General features: G+C 37.8%; 2 protein-coding genes across 4 annotated transcripts in view; one reads left to right on the top strand and one right to left on the bottom strand.

The window, feature by feature from the left end:
- The first annotated feature begins 521 nt into the window (after nucleotides 1–521).
- Nucleotides 522–4,024, top strand: LOC132106770 (glutathione-specific gamma-glutamylcyclotransferase 1-like). Its single transcript, XM_059512756.1, has 4 exons — nucleotides 522–620; nucleotides 2,444–2,614; nucleotides 2,724–2,759; nucleotides 3,153–4,024. The coding sequence occupies exons 1-4, from the start codon at nucleotides 600–602 to the stop codon at nucleotides 3,534–3,536; spliced, it is 612 nt and encodes a 203-aa protein (XP_059368739.1). The 5' UTR covers nucleotides 522–599; the 3' UTR covers nucleotides 3,537–4,024.
- Nucleotides 4,025–4,201: 177 nt separating this feature from the next.
- The window catches only part of LOC132106769 (chromatin-remodeling ATPase INO80-like), a 42,474-nt gene continuing 34,186 nt past the window's right edge, over nucleotides 4,202–12,489 (bottom strand). For all 3 annotated transcript variants that reach the window (XM_059512752.1, XM_059512754.1, XM_059512755.1), the window contains exons 36-37: nucleotides 5,653–5,874; nucleotides 4,202–5,569 (exon numbers count right to left, since the gene is read on the bottom strand). In XM_059512752.1, the coding sequence (XP_059368735.1) occupies nucleotides 5,367–5,569; nucleotides 5,653–5,874 (425 nt within the window). In that variant the 3' untranslated portion in view covers nucleotides 4,202–5,366. The remainder of the gene's footprint in view (nucleotides 5,570–5,652; nucleotides 5,875–12,489) is intronic.

The following is a 12,489-nucleotide window of genomic DNA, read 5'->3' as shown; positions in this document are numbered from 1 at the left end:
TCGGTGTCAAATAACATTCTTAAAAGGCCTGATGCAATGGGCCTACTGTGCAGTACCGCTGCTGGAAACACTTGTTTTAAGTATTGATGTCCGGTTCGTAAAACAATTGTTCGATTTAACCGGTTCTTCTTAGTGAACCGGTTGAACCAGTTCACCAAATCGGACTGAATCGTTTGAAACGGTTCGCGTCTCCGATTAATCCACAAAATACTTATTCACTTTTTTAACAGGGCTGACACTCCCTCTGAGTCGAAATAAATCAATATCCCGGAGTAATTCATTTACTCAAACAGTAGCTACACTGACTGAACTGCCGTGAAGAGAGAACTGAAGATGAACACGAGTGCAGCATGCCGGTTAGAGCGGTTTTCGTTCTCGAGTCAATAACCGGTTTCATCGGTTTTTGGATCACCAGTAGGCTAACACTGAACCGAGAACCGTTTCTTTCGGACACGTCCGATTTGAGAACCGATAAATTGATGATACTGCGCATGCATGATTCATCGTGACGCTACCACTATTACTGACACAGCATGTCTGAACCGAATTGGTTCTTTTGAAATCTGTGCTAATTGAGAGCGGGGAAACCAAGGACTTGTATGAGGGCAATCTGGCAAAAGGTAGGCTAAATTTATTTAATGACAAATAAATCGCAATGCATTATGTATAGTAGGTGGATTAACTAATTTAGCCTATTTATTTTATATCTTCACGATTTAAATCCGTAAGCACAGCCTGTTACTTTATTTGGGTGCTTGGTTGCAAAACTTAATTTTACACTTTTCAGATCATGATTATGATGTTTTAACTGACCGAAGTTATGATTACTGACTTTATATATTTGAATGTGTATTTTCAGATAGACTTTTTTTAAGTTCTTTTTTTATGCTTTATTAATTCACTGCCACAAGAAAATGAGGTATTACATATTCGCATAATCAAATTAACAATAGCTGCCAGAGAGAAGAAAAATAAAATAAATAAAAACGAGAGAAAACTAAATACCATAAATTTCGATACTTTCAGTTCGATTCGTTTTCTGTATAAAAAGTACATCAAATAGGCTATACAAATTTCTATCATACACTCCATTTTTCTGTTAATATAGAATTCCAGTCCTTCCAAAATAATCTTGAGTAAACACTCAAATTTACACACAAATGACCACAAAATTCACATTTATATGAAATATAAAGCTTAAATCTTTACAAAACATGCTTAGCAGGATAAATTTTATGAAGTATTTTGTAAAACACTTCCTGAATTTTGTTATTGATACAACACTTATTTGGCAGTTTCCACTCTTTAACCCAAGAGATAGCCTATTACCAAATAAAGAAGACCAAAAAAATATTGCTGCAGGTAAGGACACAGAACAAAGACTTCTGAGATACAGTTTTTTTAATAGTTGTGGTGTGAAAAAGAGTATTTAATATATAATTAGGGAATACATTCCTTCATAAACTCTATCAACCATTTAATTTTAAAAGTGTCATTGAGAGTATAATAATCTAAGACCTCCAGTCCCCCTTGCTCTTTAGGATTACAAATTACCCGGGACGATAGATTTGATATCATTATGTCATCGCGAATGACGTCATTACGTTAGGGTGTAAAAGAACCGATGAACCGGTTCATTGAAACGAGCTGTCCGAAAGAACAGACTTCCCATCACTAGTTTAAAGTTGCATCAGTCGAACAGAATTTAAGCGACAGATTTTCTGACGAATGAGTGTGAGTTTTCTGTGACTGACGTCTGGCTCGCCTATGAAATGAAACAACTTCTCACGTTTTTTCCTGGTTCGTGAGCCAATCAGACAAGTATGCGCTTATAGATTCACGACGAGATGACTTGATTGGATAGAAGATATAACGCCCCGCCCTATCAAAGCCGTGATTGGCCAGGATTTTGAGCAAGGTCAGATACGCCCATAGACACCGTCACATATAGTCTGCCTTAAAGCAGCCTACATTTCATCATCCGCAAAGAAGGAAAAGCAGCACGGCAGTCTAGGCAGCTCCAAAAGCAACAGTTTAAAGCTTATTTAATTTGACTTTAAAGTGTCGTGTGATTGGCTAGGTGTAGGGTTGTTAGTAAACAGCAGGCTGGCCGGTGAGCTAGTCACAGCTTCTGTGTTTTATTCTAGTTGATAGAGCCCGAGAGGCCAAGATGGCGTTTTAAGGCAATGATGCGGTAACTACACGGCATCGGCATGCACCAGGCAAAGAAAAGCGATTTGCGGGACTTTACCATCACAACTGCCAAGCAGTTGGGCTCTGATACCGTCCGCGGTATAGCCGTGAGCCAACCGCTACCTCTGCTGCTAGACAGGAGGAAGCTAACGCTAGCCAGTTAGCCTGTGGGCCCAATCATTTAGTGCAAAGTAGCTCTTACATCAAAGCTTAAACTACTACCCTTTCTGTCTCATACCATCCTGTAAAGATGAAACCTCAAGACATCATCGCTGTAAAATCCAGCCTGTGGATCTTCGGTTACGGCTCGTTGGTTTGGAAACCAGACTTCAAGTACAAGAGGAGCAAGATCGGATATATTAAGGGGTACAAGAGACGCTTCTGGCACGGGGACAATTTTCATCGTGGAGATGATGAGATGGTGAGTTCCTCCATTTATGCAGATGTTTAGTTTTCTTAAAACGGTTTAACTAAATACCCGAAGTGCTCCTCTGTTGAAACTCATTGACCCTTGCGTATTTCCATGACAGCCCGGAAGAGTGGTGACGCTCATCGAGAAGGATAACGTAAGTGGAACTTATCCTTTTAGAGGAACAACGCTATGAATAGACAGCCGAGAAATACCCAATTCTGTGGGCATAAGTTGTTACCTTTTTTTTCTTTCTTGCGTGGTTTCAAACCTGTATTGACTGTTTTCTGCTTAACACTAAAGATGTCAAGTTGAATGACAGCCAGTCTCATTTTACTTTTAATTGTATAAAAACAAATAGATGCTATTTAAGCTAATTGTGACTGAGGCCGTCATTCTTAAAAATAAAAATTCTGCTGGATAAAGTCATTCAGGTTTGGAACAACATGAGTCAACAAATTAAAAAATAAATTAATAATAATAATAAAAAGTCTCTTTTAAATACTCATTCCTGCTTTATATGTGGCTAACCTTGTGCTTTCATTCACAGGCGTGCACCTGGGGTGTTGCCTTCGAAGTGACTGGCTCTCAGGTCGAGGAGTCTCTCAGATATCTAAATGTAAGAGAGGCTGTAAGAGGCGGCTACCTGACCCGGCTCGTAGAGTGCTTCCCGCAGGGCACGAACCAGTCACCTGTCCAGGCTCTGGTTTACATTGCTACACCTGACAACCCTATCTACCTGGGGCCTGCCAGTACAGAGAAAATTGCCGCTCAGATCGCTGTGTGCAAAGGGAAGTCGGGCCCCAACATTGAGTACCTGCTTCGCCTGGCGGAGTTCATGAGAGTCAGCTGCCCTGATGTGGACGACCCTCACCTGTTCTCCATTGAGGCAGCTGTTCTCGCCACCATGAGACCCATATTGTTTGCAGGCTAGACACCTGTATCTTCTATAAAACATTAAATAGGTCAACATTTAGTCCAAACACTATTAAGGTCCTAGCATTAAGTTAATGTTGCCGTCCTTGAGGTGTGATTGTGATTTAGTGGCTATTCAAATATTTAATTCTCCATATACCAAGCTATTAAAACTTACTGTACTACATACAGTAAAGATACTGTATTAAGGTAAAATGGTATTTTAGGCTGTCTGTTGTTATTCTATAGTGTGACATCATGCATACTGTGAGTTCTCATTTTGTGCTCTTGACCCAAATATATGGTGCTGTAGTACAAATGCATGCTTTTGTAATAATGTAAATAATGTATTGCCAAAGTTTGTCCAGTTCTAAAGCTGTTTGCATTTTTGTTTTGAATATGTGGGGATGAAACCTCAATACACTTTAATTTGCACTAAAGCAGAATACTGTTAAACCATTAAAATGGTTTTCCTTTTGCAAATTAAAACCTTGAGAGAACCTGTAACCTGATTGTCAAGTGTGTTTGGTGTGTAATGAAGTGGCTGTCTGTGTTGAATGCATGCAAGAAAGATGATTAAACTTGAGAGAAAAAAATGGTGAAGTAGACGATTTTTACTCCGATAGACTTGCATTTTTAAAACAAGCAGAAAGTTGGTAACAGAATGCATATGCAAAAATCACATTATATGTGAAAATTTCAAATCACTGAATCAAAGTTTATTAAGGTTTTTTTCCCTCCAAGTTAGTAAAAGAACCGTTTGGGTTTTTCTTCAGGTATTTACACTGACCTATAAAAATAGACAAGCAATTGTGGGAAAATGGCGAACTCTGAAAGGGACGATACCCTTGAAGTATTTACACACGTAGAACAATTATCATCACATTTAAAGACAAAATAAACCTAGAAATGGCCTTCGTCAAAACCATAGCCATATTTCACAGATGCAACAAAATTATGGACTTTTCATTGTTATTTAAAAATAAAATGGCTTTTATACAATTTACAACTAGCACACATAAATGACCAAGTTTTAACTTAAACTATGATACATTTCACATCCAAGTATTTTAAGTCACAATCTAAGCAGTGACACGTTTTTCAAGCAGCACTCATTTCAGACATTTTTTCCATCACATTTACTACAAAAAAACATTGATTTCTTGTATTTTTCCCAAGAGAAAATATATATTAGTATTTAAGCCAAAATCTTTGAATTTGAAGCAAATAAACAGAAAGAAAGCCATTCGGTATTTTAATTGAACAAATGTCAACAAGTCTGTCCTAGAAAAATAAGAGCGATTTTACAAAAGCAGTCTTTTCTGTTCCTATGTGTTCAAGGTAAAGACGTTGTTCGAGAGGATGTTCCATAAACATTCCTCCCCCGTTTGCATTTCAACTCATCTCTGCTCACAACGACGCTGAACATCTCATGATCAGTGCCAGAAGATAAAGAAAACTTTGATCTTTCATTTGGCTTTGTTGCCCTTTGCTTACTTGGTTATCAGAAAACAAAAATGAGATCTCCCTGGAATAATCTCTATTGTCAGCCTTTACAATGGCTATTTTCTGTACAAAGGAACAATTAGTTACATTTCATATTCAGAAGATCAAATTCTCAATGGTAAAGAGACTTGTTTTTGCTTTTAGGAAAGTGCGCAACCTCCTGTTCCTCTTCACCAGCCCCCAAATGGATGCTAAATTGGGGTTTGGCATCAGGTCGGGCTTCACAGTGACAGTAGGGCTTGTGGTGTGATAATGGCTCAACATCTTAAGCATGAGAATTGCCAACCTGGGACTGATAATGCACTGGCCATGCTACAATCGAAAAGCGAATGTTCACAAGCTGCTACCGCCCACTGTGATTGCTGGGTCCTTTGCTTCTCTTAGTGGGGTTGTGTTGGCTTTGTGAACTGCCGTGGGCTAAAGTCTGTGAGTTGGTGGCCACAGCGCTTCCTTTAGCCTGGGGGGAGGAGGTGCCAGCTGGAACAAAGGCAGGTGTGGTTGAAGAACGAATGAGAGCTGGTTGTAAGGAGCCAGTTGCTGGTATACCTGGAAGAGGGTTAATTAACAATGGATGAACGATTATGAACCTTTTCACCAGGAGTTCTGCCAGTCAATGTTGAATCTGTTACCTTTGGACACACTGTAGCCGTATGCGGCATATGCAGCTGCAGACGCCGCTGCCGCCCCTGCCATCGCCCCCGCCATTGCTGCGGCACTGCCCGCGGTGGACTTCCGTCCTCTTCCTTTCCTCACAGAAGAAGACTTCCCGGCTCCTCCAGAGACTTTGGGTCGTCCTCGACTCCGACCGGACCTACCCCTGCCTGGACTGGATATATCTTGAGAGGAAACCCCTGGGAGAGAGTCATGTGATGAAATGGGTTAGGATTAAAGGATTAGTTCGCTTCCAGAATAATTTACATACCCCCATGTCATCCAAGATGCTCCTGTCTTTCTTCAGTCGAAAAGAAATTAAGGTTTTTGAGGAAAATATTCCAGGATTTTTCTCCATTTTGTGGACTTCAGTTTGAAAGGACCTAATTGGAGTTTCATGCAGCATCAAAGGGCTCTACATGATCCTGGTCAAGGAATAAGGGTCTTATCTAGGTCGGACACTTTCTTAACCCTTGTGGATTGTTCAAATTCACTACCCTTTCGGCAGTGTTGGGAAGGTTACTTTGGAAATGTAATAGGTTACAGATTACAAGTTACCTTATTTAAAATGTAATAGTAGTGTAACTTTTTTAATTACTCTAATAAAGTAATGTAACTAATTACTTTTGAGTACATTTTGATTACTTTTATAAATTTCTAATGAATATTTATTTGCAACTGTTAATCATCTTCAACCATTTACACCATGCAGGTTTAACCTTAAAGTAGTGCTCAATACTGTCAGACTTTCACCATCCTTCATCACCTGAATTAAGATGATCACATTTGAACACATCCACCACACAATCAGACTTTAGTACTGCCTTTTACTTTGAGATTGATCTGAAGTTCAATGCAGATTTAAAATCAAAAGAAATAGTTTATAGATACTGTTTTTGAAACCAAATCTTTGCATAACTACAGGCATCTAACTGCATCTAACAATGGTTTGGGGAAAAATAGTTAATAAAAAAATAAAAGCATATAGCTACATCAACTCAAATATGGTTATCTAATATGCATGTTTCCTATTTTGTGTACTAAACTCCTGAAACATTGGTGTCTTTTTGAAACAATGCTGTCTCTTTGTATATGATATGATAGTTTCTCAAAATAAGTAAAAAATGCTCATGAAGTGACTCAGAGCAGTTCTAGAGATTAATTTCCATGAGGGATGGACTGGAAAAAAATAGGCTGGGAAATCTCACACTCATACACCCACAACACATTCTGAAACATGGACAACCCTATTTTTTTTATGGACCTGACATGAAAAAGATTTGAATCCTTAGGTTGGGGACTTGGGTAATTAAGAGGTTCTCCCTTGAACTGCACCTTCACTTCCATTATCCATCCATCTCTCTCATGACTTTAATACTGAAGATTTTTATTTGACTTTTACCATGTTTTGTAAGTGCAATTTTTTTTTGGCAAATTAATTACCACTTGTATTTATTTTTACTACAAATTCCATGGTTAAACCACTGTTAGTGCCATACCATATGCTATATTAATTTTCCTCAGGGTTGTGTTTTTGTCTGCACTAGCTCCCCCTAAACCTATGATAAAATATGATAATTTGTCTGCTAAATTACTACTGTAACATTACAATAGATAATAATGACGTCGTTTATACAGTATTTTGAGTGATTGCGAGCAATGTGCTGCTGCTGCTGCTTGACTAAGTAGGCTAAACAAAGACAAAACTACATTAGCATATTTACAGATGAAACTGACCTGCACCTGAAACCCTGAACAGAAGTGTCGCTTCTCTGCTCCAGCTGTGCGCTTACACAGTTCACTCCGGTCTCTATCTCTCGCGTTGATTACTCAAAACCGCTCGGCGGAGGCACAGAGAGCGCGCGAGCCCAACCATTGCCAGTCACGACTAACCGATTCATGATTTATTAGAGATTTAATTATCGAATGGCGGATTCGGAAATAATCGCTTTAGTATATTCGGCCTGCAATTATACAATAACAATATTAAAATAGAGGGCCAAATCGTCTGCCAGGCCTCCGGGAATAGTCCCGGTTCTCCCGATGTCAAGTCAGCGCATGATTTCCACAGAACTTGCAGGATTCATATTCAGTCTTTTTGCGGCTTAATATTCACAGACCCCAGTCCATATTGCATTTTTATTCAAGTGTACTGACTTACTTTTGATCTATTCATCCAAAATGTGGCATATTTCGTCCGCGTTATAGGCTGAATTCCATTTTTATGACTGGATTCTACGAATGTGTTCTCCGCGTCGCGGAGATTATGGGCAATATGTCTTAGTGCAATTTGGGAAAGAAAAAAGCTGTATGTGGATGTGTGTAAATATTCAAATGTAATCCTCTTTGTAATCGTTACAAATTTCATAAGTAACTGTAATTTAATTACTCATTTTTTCTTAGTAACTGTAACGGATTACTGTTACATTTATTTTGTAATTAAATTACGTAACGCCGTTACATGTAACTAGTTACTCCCCAACACTGCCTTTCGGTATGTTCGGGATGAAAACATCCACTCAATTAAACTGCTGTAAAAATGTATCAGATTCATATTTTTTTCAATTTTTTTGCATAAATCTGTTAATCAACTTCAGTCCTGATCAAAACAACCAAATGTTTTAAAAAAAAAAAAAAAAGGTTATAACTCTTTAATTGCCAAGTTCATAAATAATGTCACTGATTTGGCACACAAAATGACTTATTTTCAATATAAAAGTAATTGTGGCTGGATTTTTTTTTTTCTTTTTATAACAGTCTTGGGCATGTCAAAGATTAGTAGCAACATTGGCTTTGAAGCATTTTTAGTTTTTGTGCTAATTTGTTGTTGGTGGCGGTTTTTGCCCCATTGACTTCCATTATAACGACATTTTTTGATTGCAAAGCCATGACACACTATAATCACGCATTCTTGATTGTTTGTGGTTTTCCCTTTTGGGAAGAGGAAAAATTTGTTATTTTTACAGTTGATCACTAGGTGGGACCATTAACCCTTTATTTGTTGTAGCATGGCCAGTGCATTATCAGTCCCAGGTTGGCAATTCTCATGCTTAAGATGTTGAGCCATTATCACACCACAAGCCCTACTGTCATATTATATTGTGTGTGTGTGTGAGAAAGAGAGAGAGAGAGTGTGTGAGAGAGACCTTTGCGCACTTACCTTGATGTATTTCAGAAAATCACAATGTACACCTCAGCTCTTGGAACTACATGGAGTAAACAAAAGTGTATTTATGCACCTGCACTTTTAGCACTCGCTTCACTTGAGAATATGACCTCAGCAGCCATTTATGAGCACTGTTTATTCATATTGATAATTTAAGTTAAACACTTTCAAACTTACGATATACACTACAGTCCCGTGCTCACAGCGTCGCAAAAAAAAATAATTTTTATATATATTTTTTATATTTATATTTTCATTATCTGGCTATCTGGGACTTCGGTATGGAGTTAAAGGTTAATATTATAACATTTTCGCTAGTATTCTATCACATTGTGAGTTTATATTAGCACCTTTTGTTGTTTTCTCGTGGTAACTGATAGAGCATTTGGACACGGAAGCGCTGCTACGTGACGTCAGACTTAACAAGCGAATAGACTAAACAAAAGCAAAGTACTTGGATTTAAACACTTGCATGCCATCATGCTGGTCATTTAATGGTGAGAAGAGCAGCAAGCAACACGAGAAAGGGCTTGGCTTGTACCAAAGTTTTAGAAATGATTATGTAGCTTGACCCCTCCAGCGAGCTGCAGCTTATTTGAAGTTGGTATTGCATTTTGGTTCATAATACATTATGTTCATAAATTTGATGCAACGTAGATTTTTTTACAGGATTTTAAGGTTTTAAACTGGCTTTACCATCAAGAAAAGACGAGCATCTGTACTTCTGTACTTTTCACCATCAAAAGGCAGCAGGTGCATAAACACACTTCTTTTTTTATTGTTTACTCCATGTAGTTCTGAGAGCATGAGGTGCATATTTGGATTTTTTCAGATACTGTACATCAAGGTAAGTGCACAAAGCTCTCTCTCACACCCTCTCTTTCTCTCTCTCTCTCTCTCTCTCTCTCTCTCTGTCTCTCTCTCTCTCACACACACACACACACACACACACACACCACACACACTATAATTTGCTATTATACTCCATATAACTCCATATACAAGTCAGAAACTATGCCTTTTTTTGCACAGGCCTATCTAAAGGGTTAATGGTCCCATCTAGTGATCAACTGTAAAAAATAACAAATTTAACCTCTTCCCAACAGGGAAAACCACCAACAATCAAGAATCTCACACACACACAAACACTATAATTTGCTGTTATACTCCATATAATTCCATATACAAGCCAGAAACTAAGCCTTTTTTTGCACAGGCCTATCTAAAGGGTTAATGGTCCCACCTAGTGATCAACTGTAAAAAGATTTTTTACCTCTTCCAAAAGGGAAAAACACAAACAATCAAGAATGCATGATTATGTGGTATCATGGCTTTGCAATCAAAAAATGTCGTTATAATGGAGGTCAATGGGGCAAAAACAGCCACCAACAACAAATGTAAAAGATTTAAATCTAATGCTGCACAAAAACTAACAATGCATCAAAGCCAATCTTGTTACTAATCTTTGACATGCCCAAGACTGTGATAAAAGGTAAAAAAAATATCCAGTCCGCAATCACTTTTTATATTGAAAATATGTCATTTTGTGTGTGTTTTTTTCCCAAATCAGTGACATCATTTATGAACTAAGTTATGAAATTAATTTATGAATTTTTTTAAACATTTGGTAGTTTTGATCAGGACTGAGGTTGATTAATAGATTTATGCAAAAAAATTGAAAAAAATATTTATCTGATAAATTTTTACAGCAGTTTAATTTAGTGGATGTTTTCATCTACGAACATACTGAAAGGGTAGTGAATTTGCCCACAGTGTACCGTTGAGTTTTTGAAATATTTCAAAGCATTTTCCCAAAATATGGGTCAAAATAGAATTTGTCACCAAAAATCATTCCATTAGCTCAAACACAGAGAAAGTTGTGGCCAAAATAAGACTCAACTTTACCCCCTAGTGGAGGAAAACGTCCCCAACAACGCATAAGGGTAAAAAAAAAAGTATATACTTTAACCACAATTTATTTATTTATACTTTAGAAAATGACCGATCATTTCGCTATCCTTTCGCTAATCCTTATTTCTCGGCTGGAATCATTTCATAGAATCCCTTCATCTCCAAAGAAACTGAATTTGGAACTTTAACCTGTTGGCTCCCATTTAAGTTCACTATGCAGAACAAAAAATTGTGGAGTGAGAGAAAGACATGGACATCTTATCAGAAATGATCAGGAAATGTTTCGTTCTGGAAGTGAACTAATCCTTTAAGAGCTTCTGAAAATGCAGCTTTTCCATCACAGGAATAACTTACATTTTAATATATTAAAATGAAAAAATAGTTAAAAAGTTGTAAAAAAAAAAAAAAAAGTTACAATAATGCTGTTTTTACTGTATTTTTGACCTTAATAGAATTACCAACCCCAAACTTGGTAGTGTATCCTCAAACTATGATTTCACAGATCTACAACTATTTAGCAGATTATGTGCCAGCCAAACACGTCAATATGTTTATACTAAATTGTCAGAGTGTGCCATTTTTCTCTAAGCCTCATTTTATTATGAGGTTGCATGCCAAGGCTGCCTGAGCCACTGCGGCCCAGACTCACGCACACCATGTCTCCTTCACTGCCACAGTTCTGCTCGCGTTTCACAGGCAGACTCAGTCCCACAAACCTCTGCACTCTCAGCTTTATGGCCTAGACTGCAACACTGCTTATTAGCACTGCTCATCACTCGACAGGAAGGCAGCCAGATCTGTGCTAAATATGACCCTGTTAAACTATATTCAGGGATTCGAACAGTAAAGCAATAAGCCCCAAAAAACAAACATAAGCCCAGAGAAGCAGCAAGTTGTAGTAAATGTAGGTGTTTAGACAAAAAAAAAAGTCTTACAGGCATGAGCGGAGCTAGGGAAGGGCAAGAAGGTGCTTTAGCACCCTCAAGAAAAACCAAAGCACCTTCACAGCACCCCCACAAAAAACAAACAAACAAACATTTGACTCATTACGCATGCATAACTCATGCAATGCATAACATGATTTGTGTCACACTTTTCGTAATGTCATAGCATTTTATTTTGAAAAATGTATTGGTTCCTTGTGCCAAGTAGTTATGCCCCCGACTAAAGATTTTCTAAATCATTATATATATATATATATATATATATATATATATATATATATATATAGCCTTTGACTCACATTCTGAAATGTTTGTTTACTAAATTCTAGATCGACTGTATAAAAATATTTGGGAACTCATTGATCTACGCTACTTGTTTAATTTAAAAAAAGTACAAAATAAAATAAAAAATTAATAAAAAAAGGATGCATGATTTCAGCGCAAACAGACATGATAGTCAAAACCAAACAGATGTTTTCTAGCAGAGTATCCGAGGAACAAGCTGTAAAGGCACAGCCCTATTCTGGAAGAGGAGGTGGGGAGCAGCAGCTCATTTGCATTTAAAGAGACAGGCACTAAACAGTGTTTCTGCCTCTACTCAAAATAGGCTTTTTCAAAATGATATAACAAATGATCTGTCGGGTATTTTGAGCTGAAACTTAAGTGAAGTGAAGTGACATACAGCCATGGTGACCCATACTCAGATTTGTGCTCTGCATTTAACCCATCCAAAGTGCACACACACAGCAGTGAACACACAAACACACACTGTGAACACACACCCGGAGCAGTGG

The sequence above is a fragment of the Carassius carassius genome, chromosome 27 (genome assembly GCF_963082965.1).
Source record: "Carassius carassius chromosome 27, fCarCar2.1, whole genome shotgun sequence".
In the NCBI taxonomy this organism is placed as follows: Eukaryota; Metazoa; Chordata; class Actinopteri; order Cypriniformes; family Cyprinidae; genus Carassius; species Carassius carassius.
This window is presented reverse-complemented; position numbering and strand designations above follow the sequence as displayed.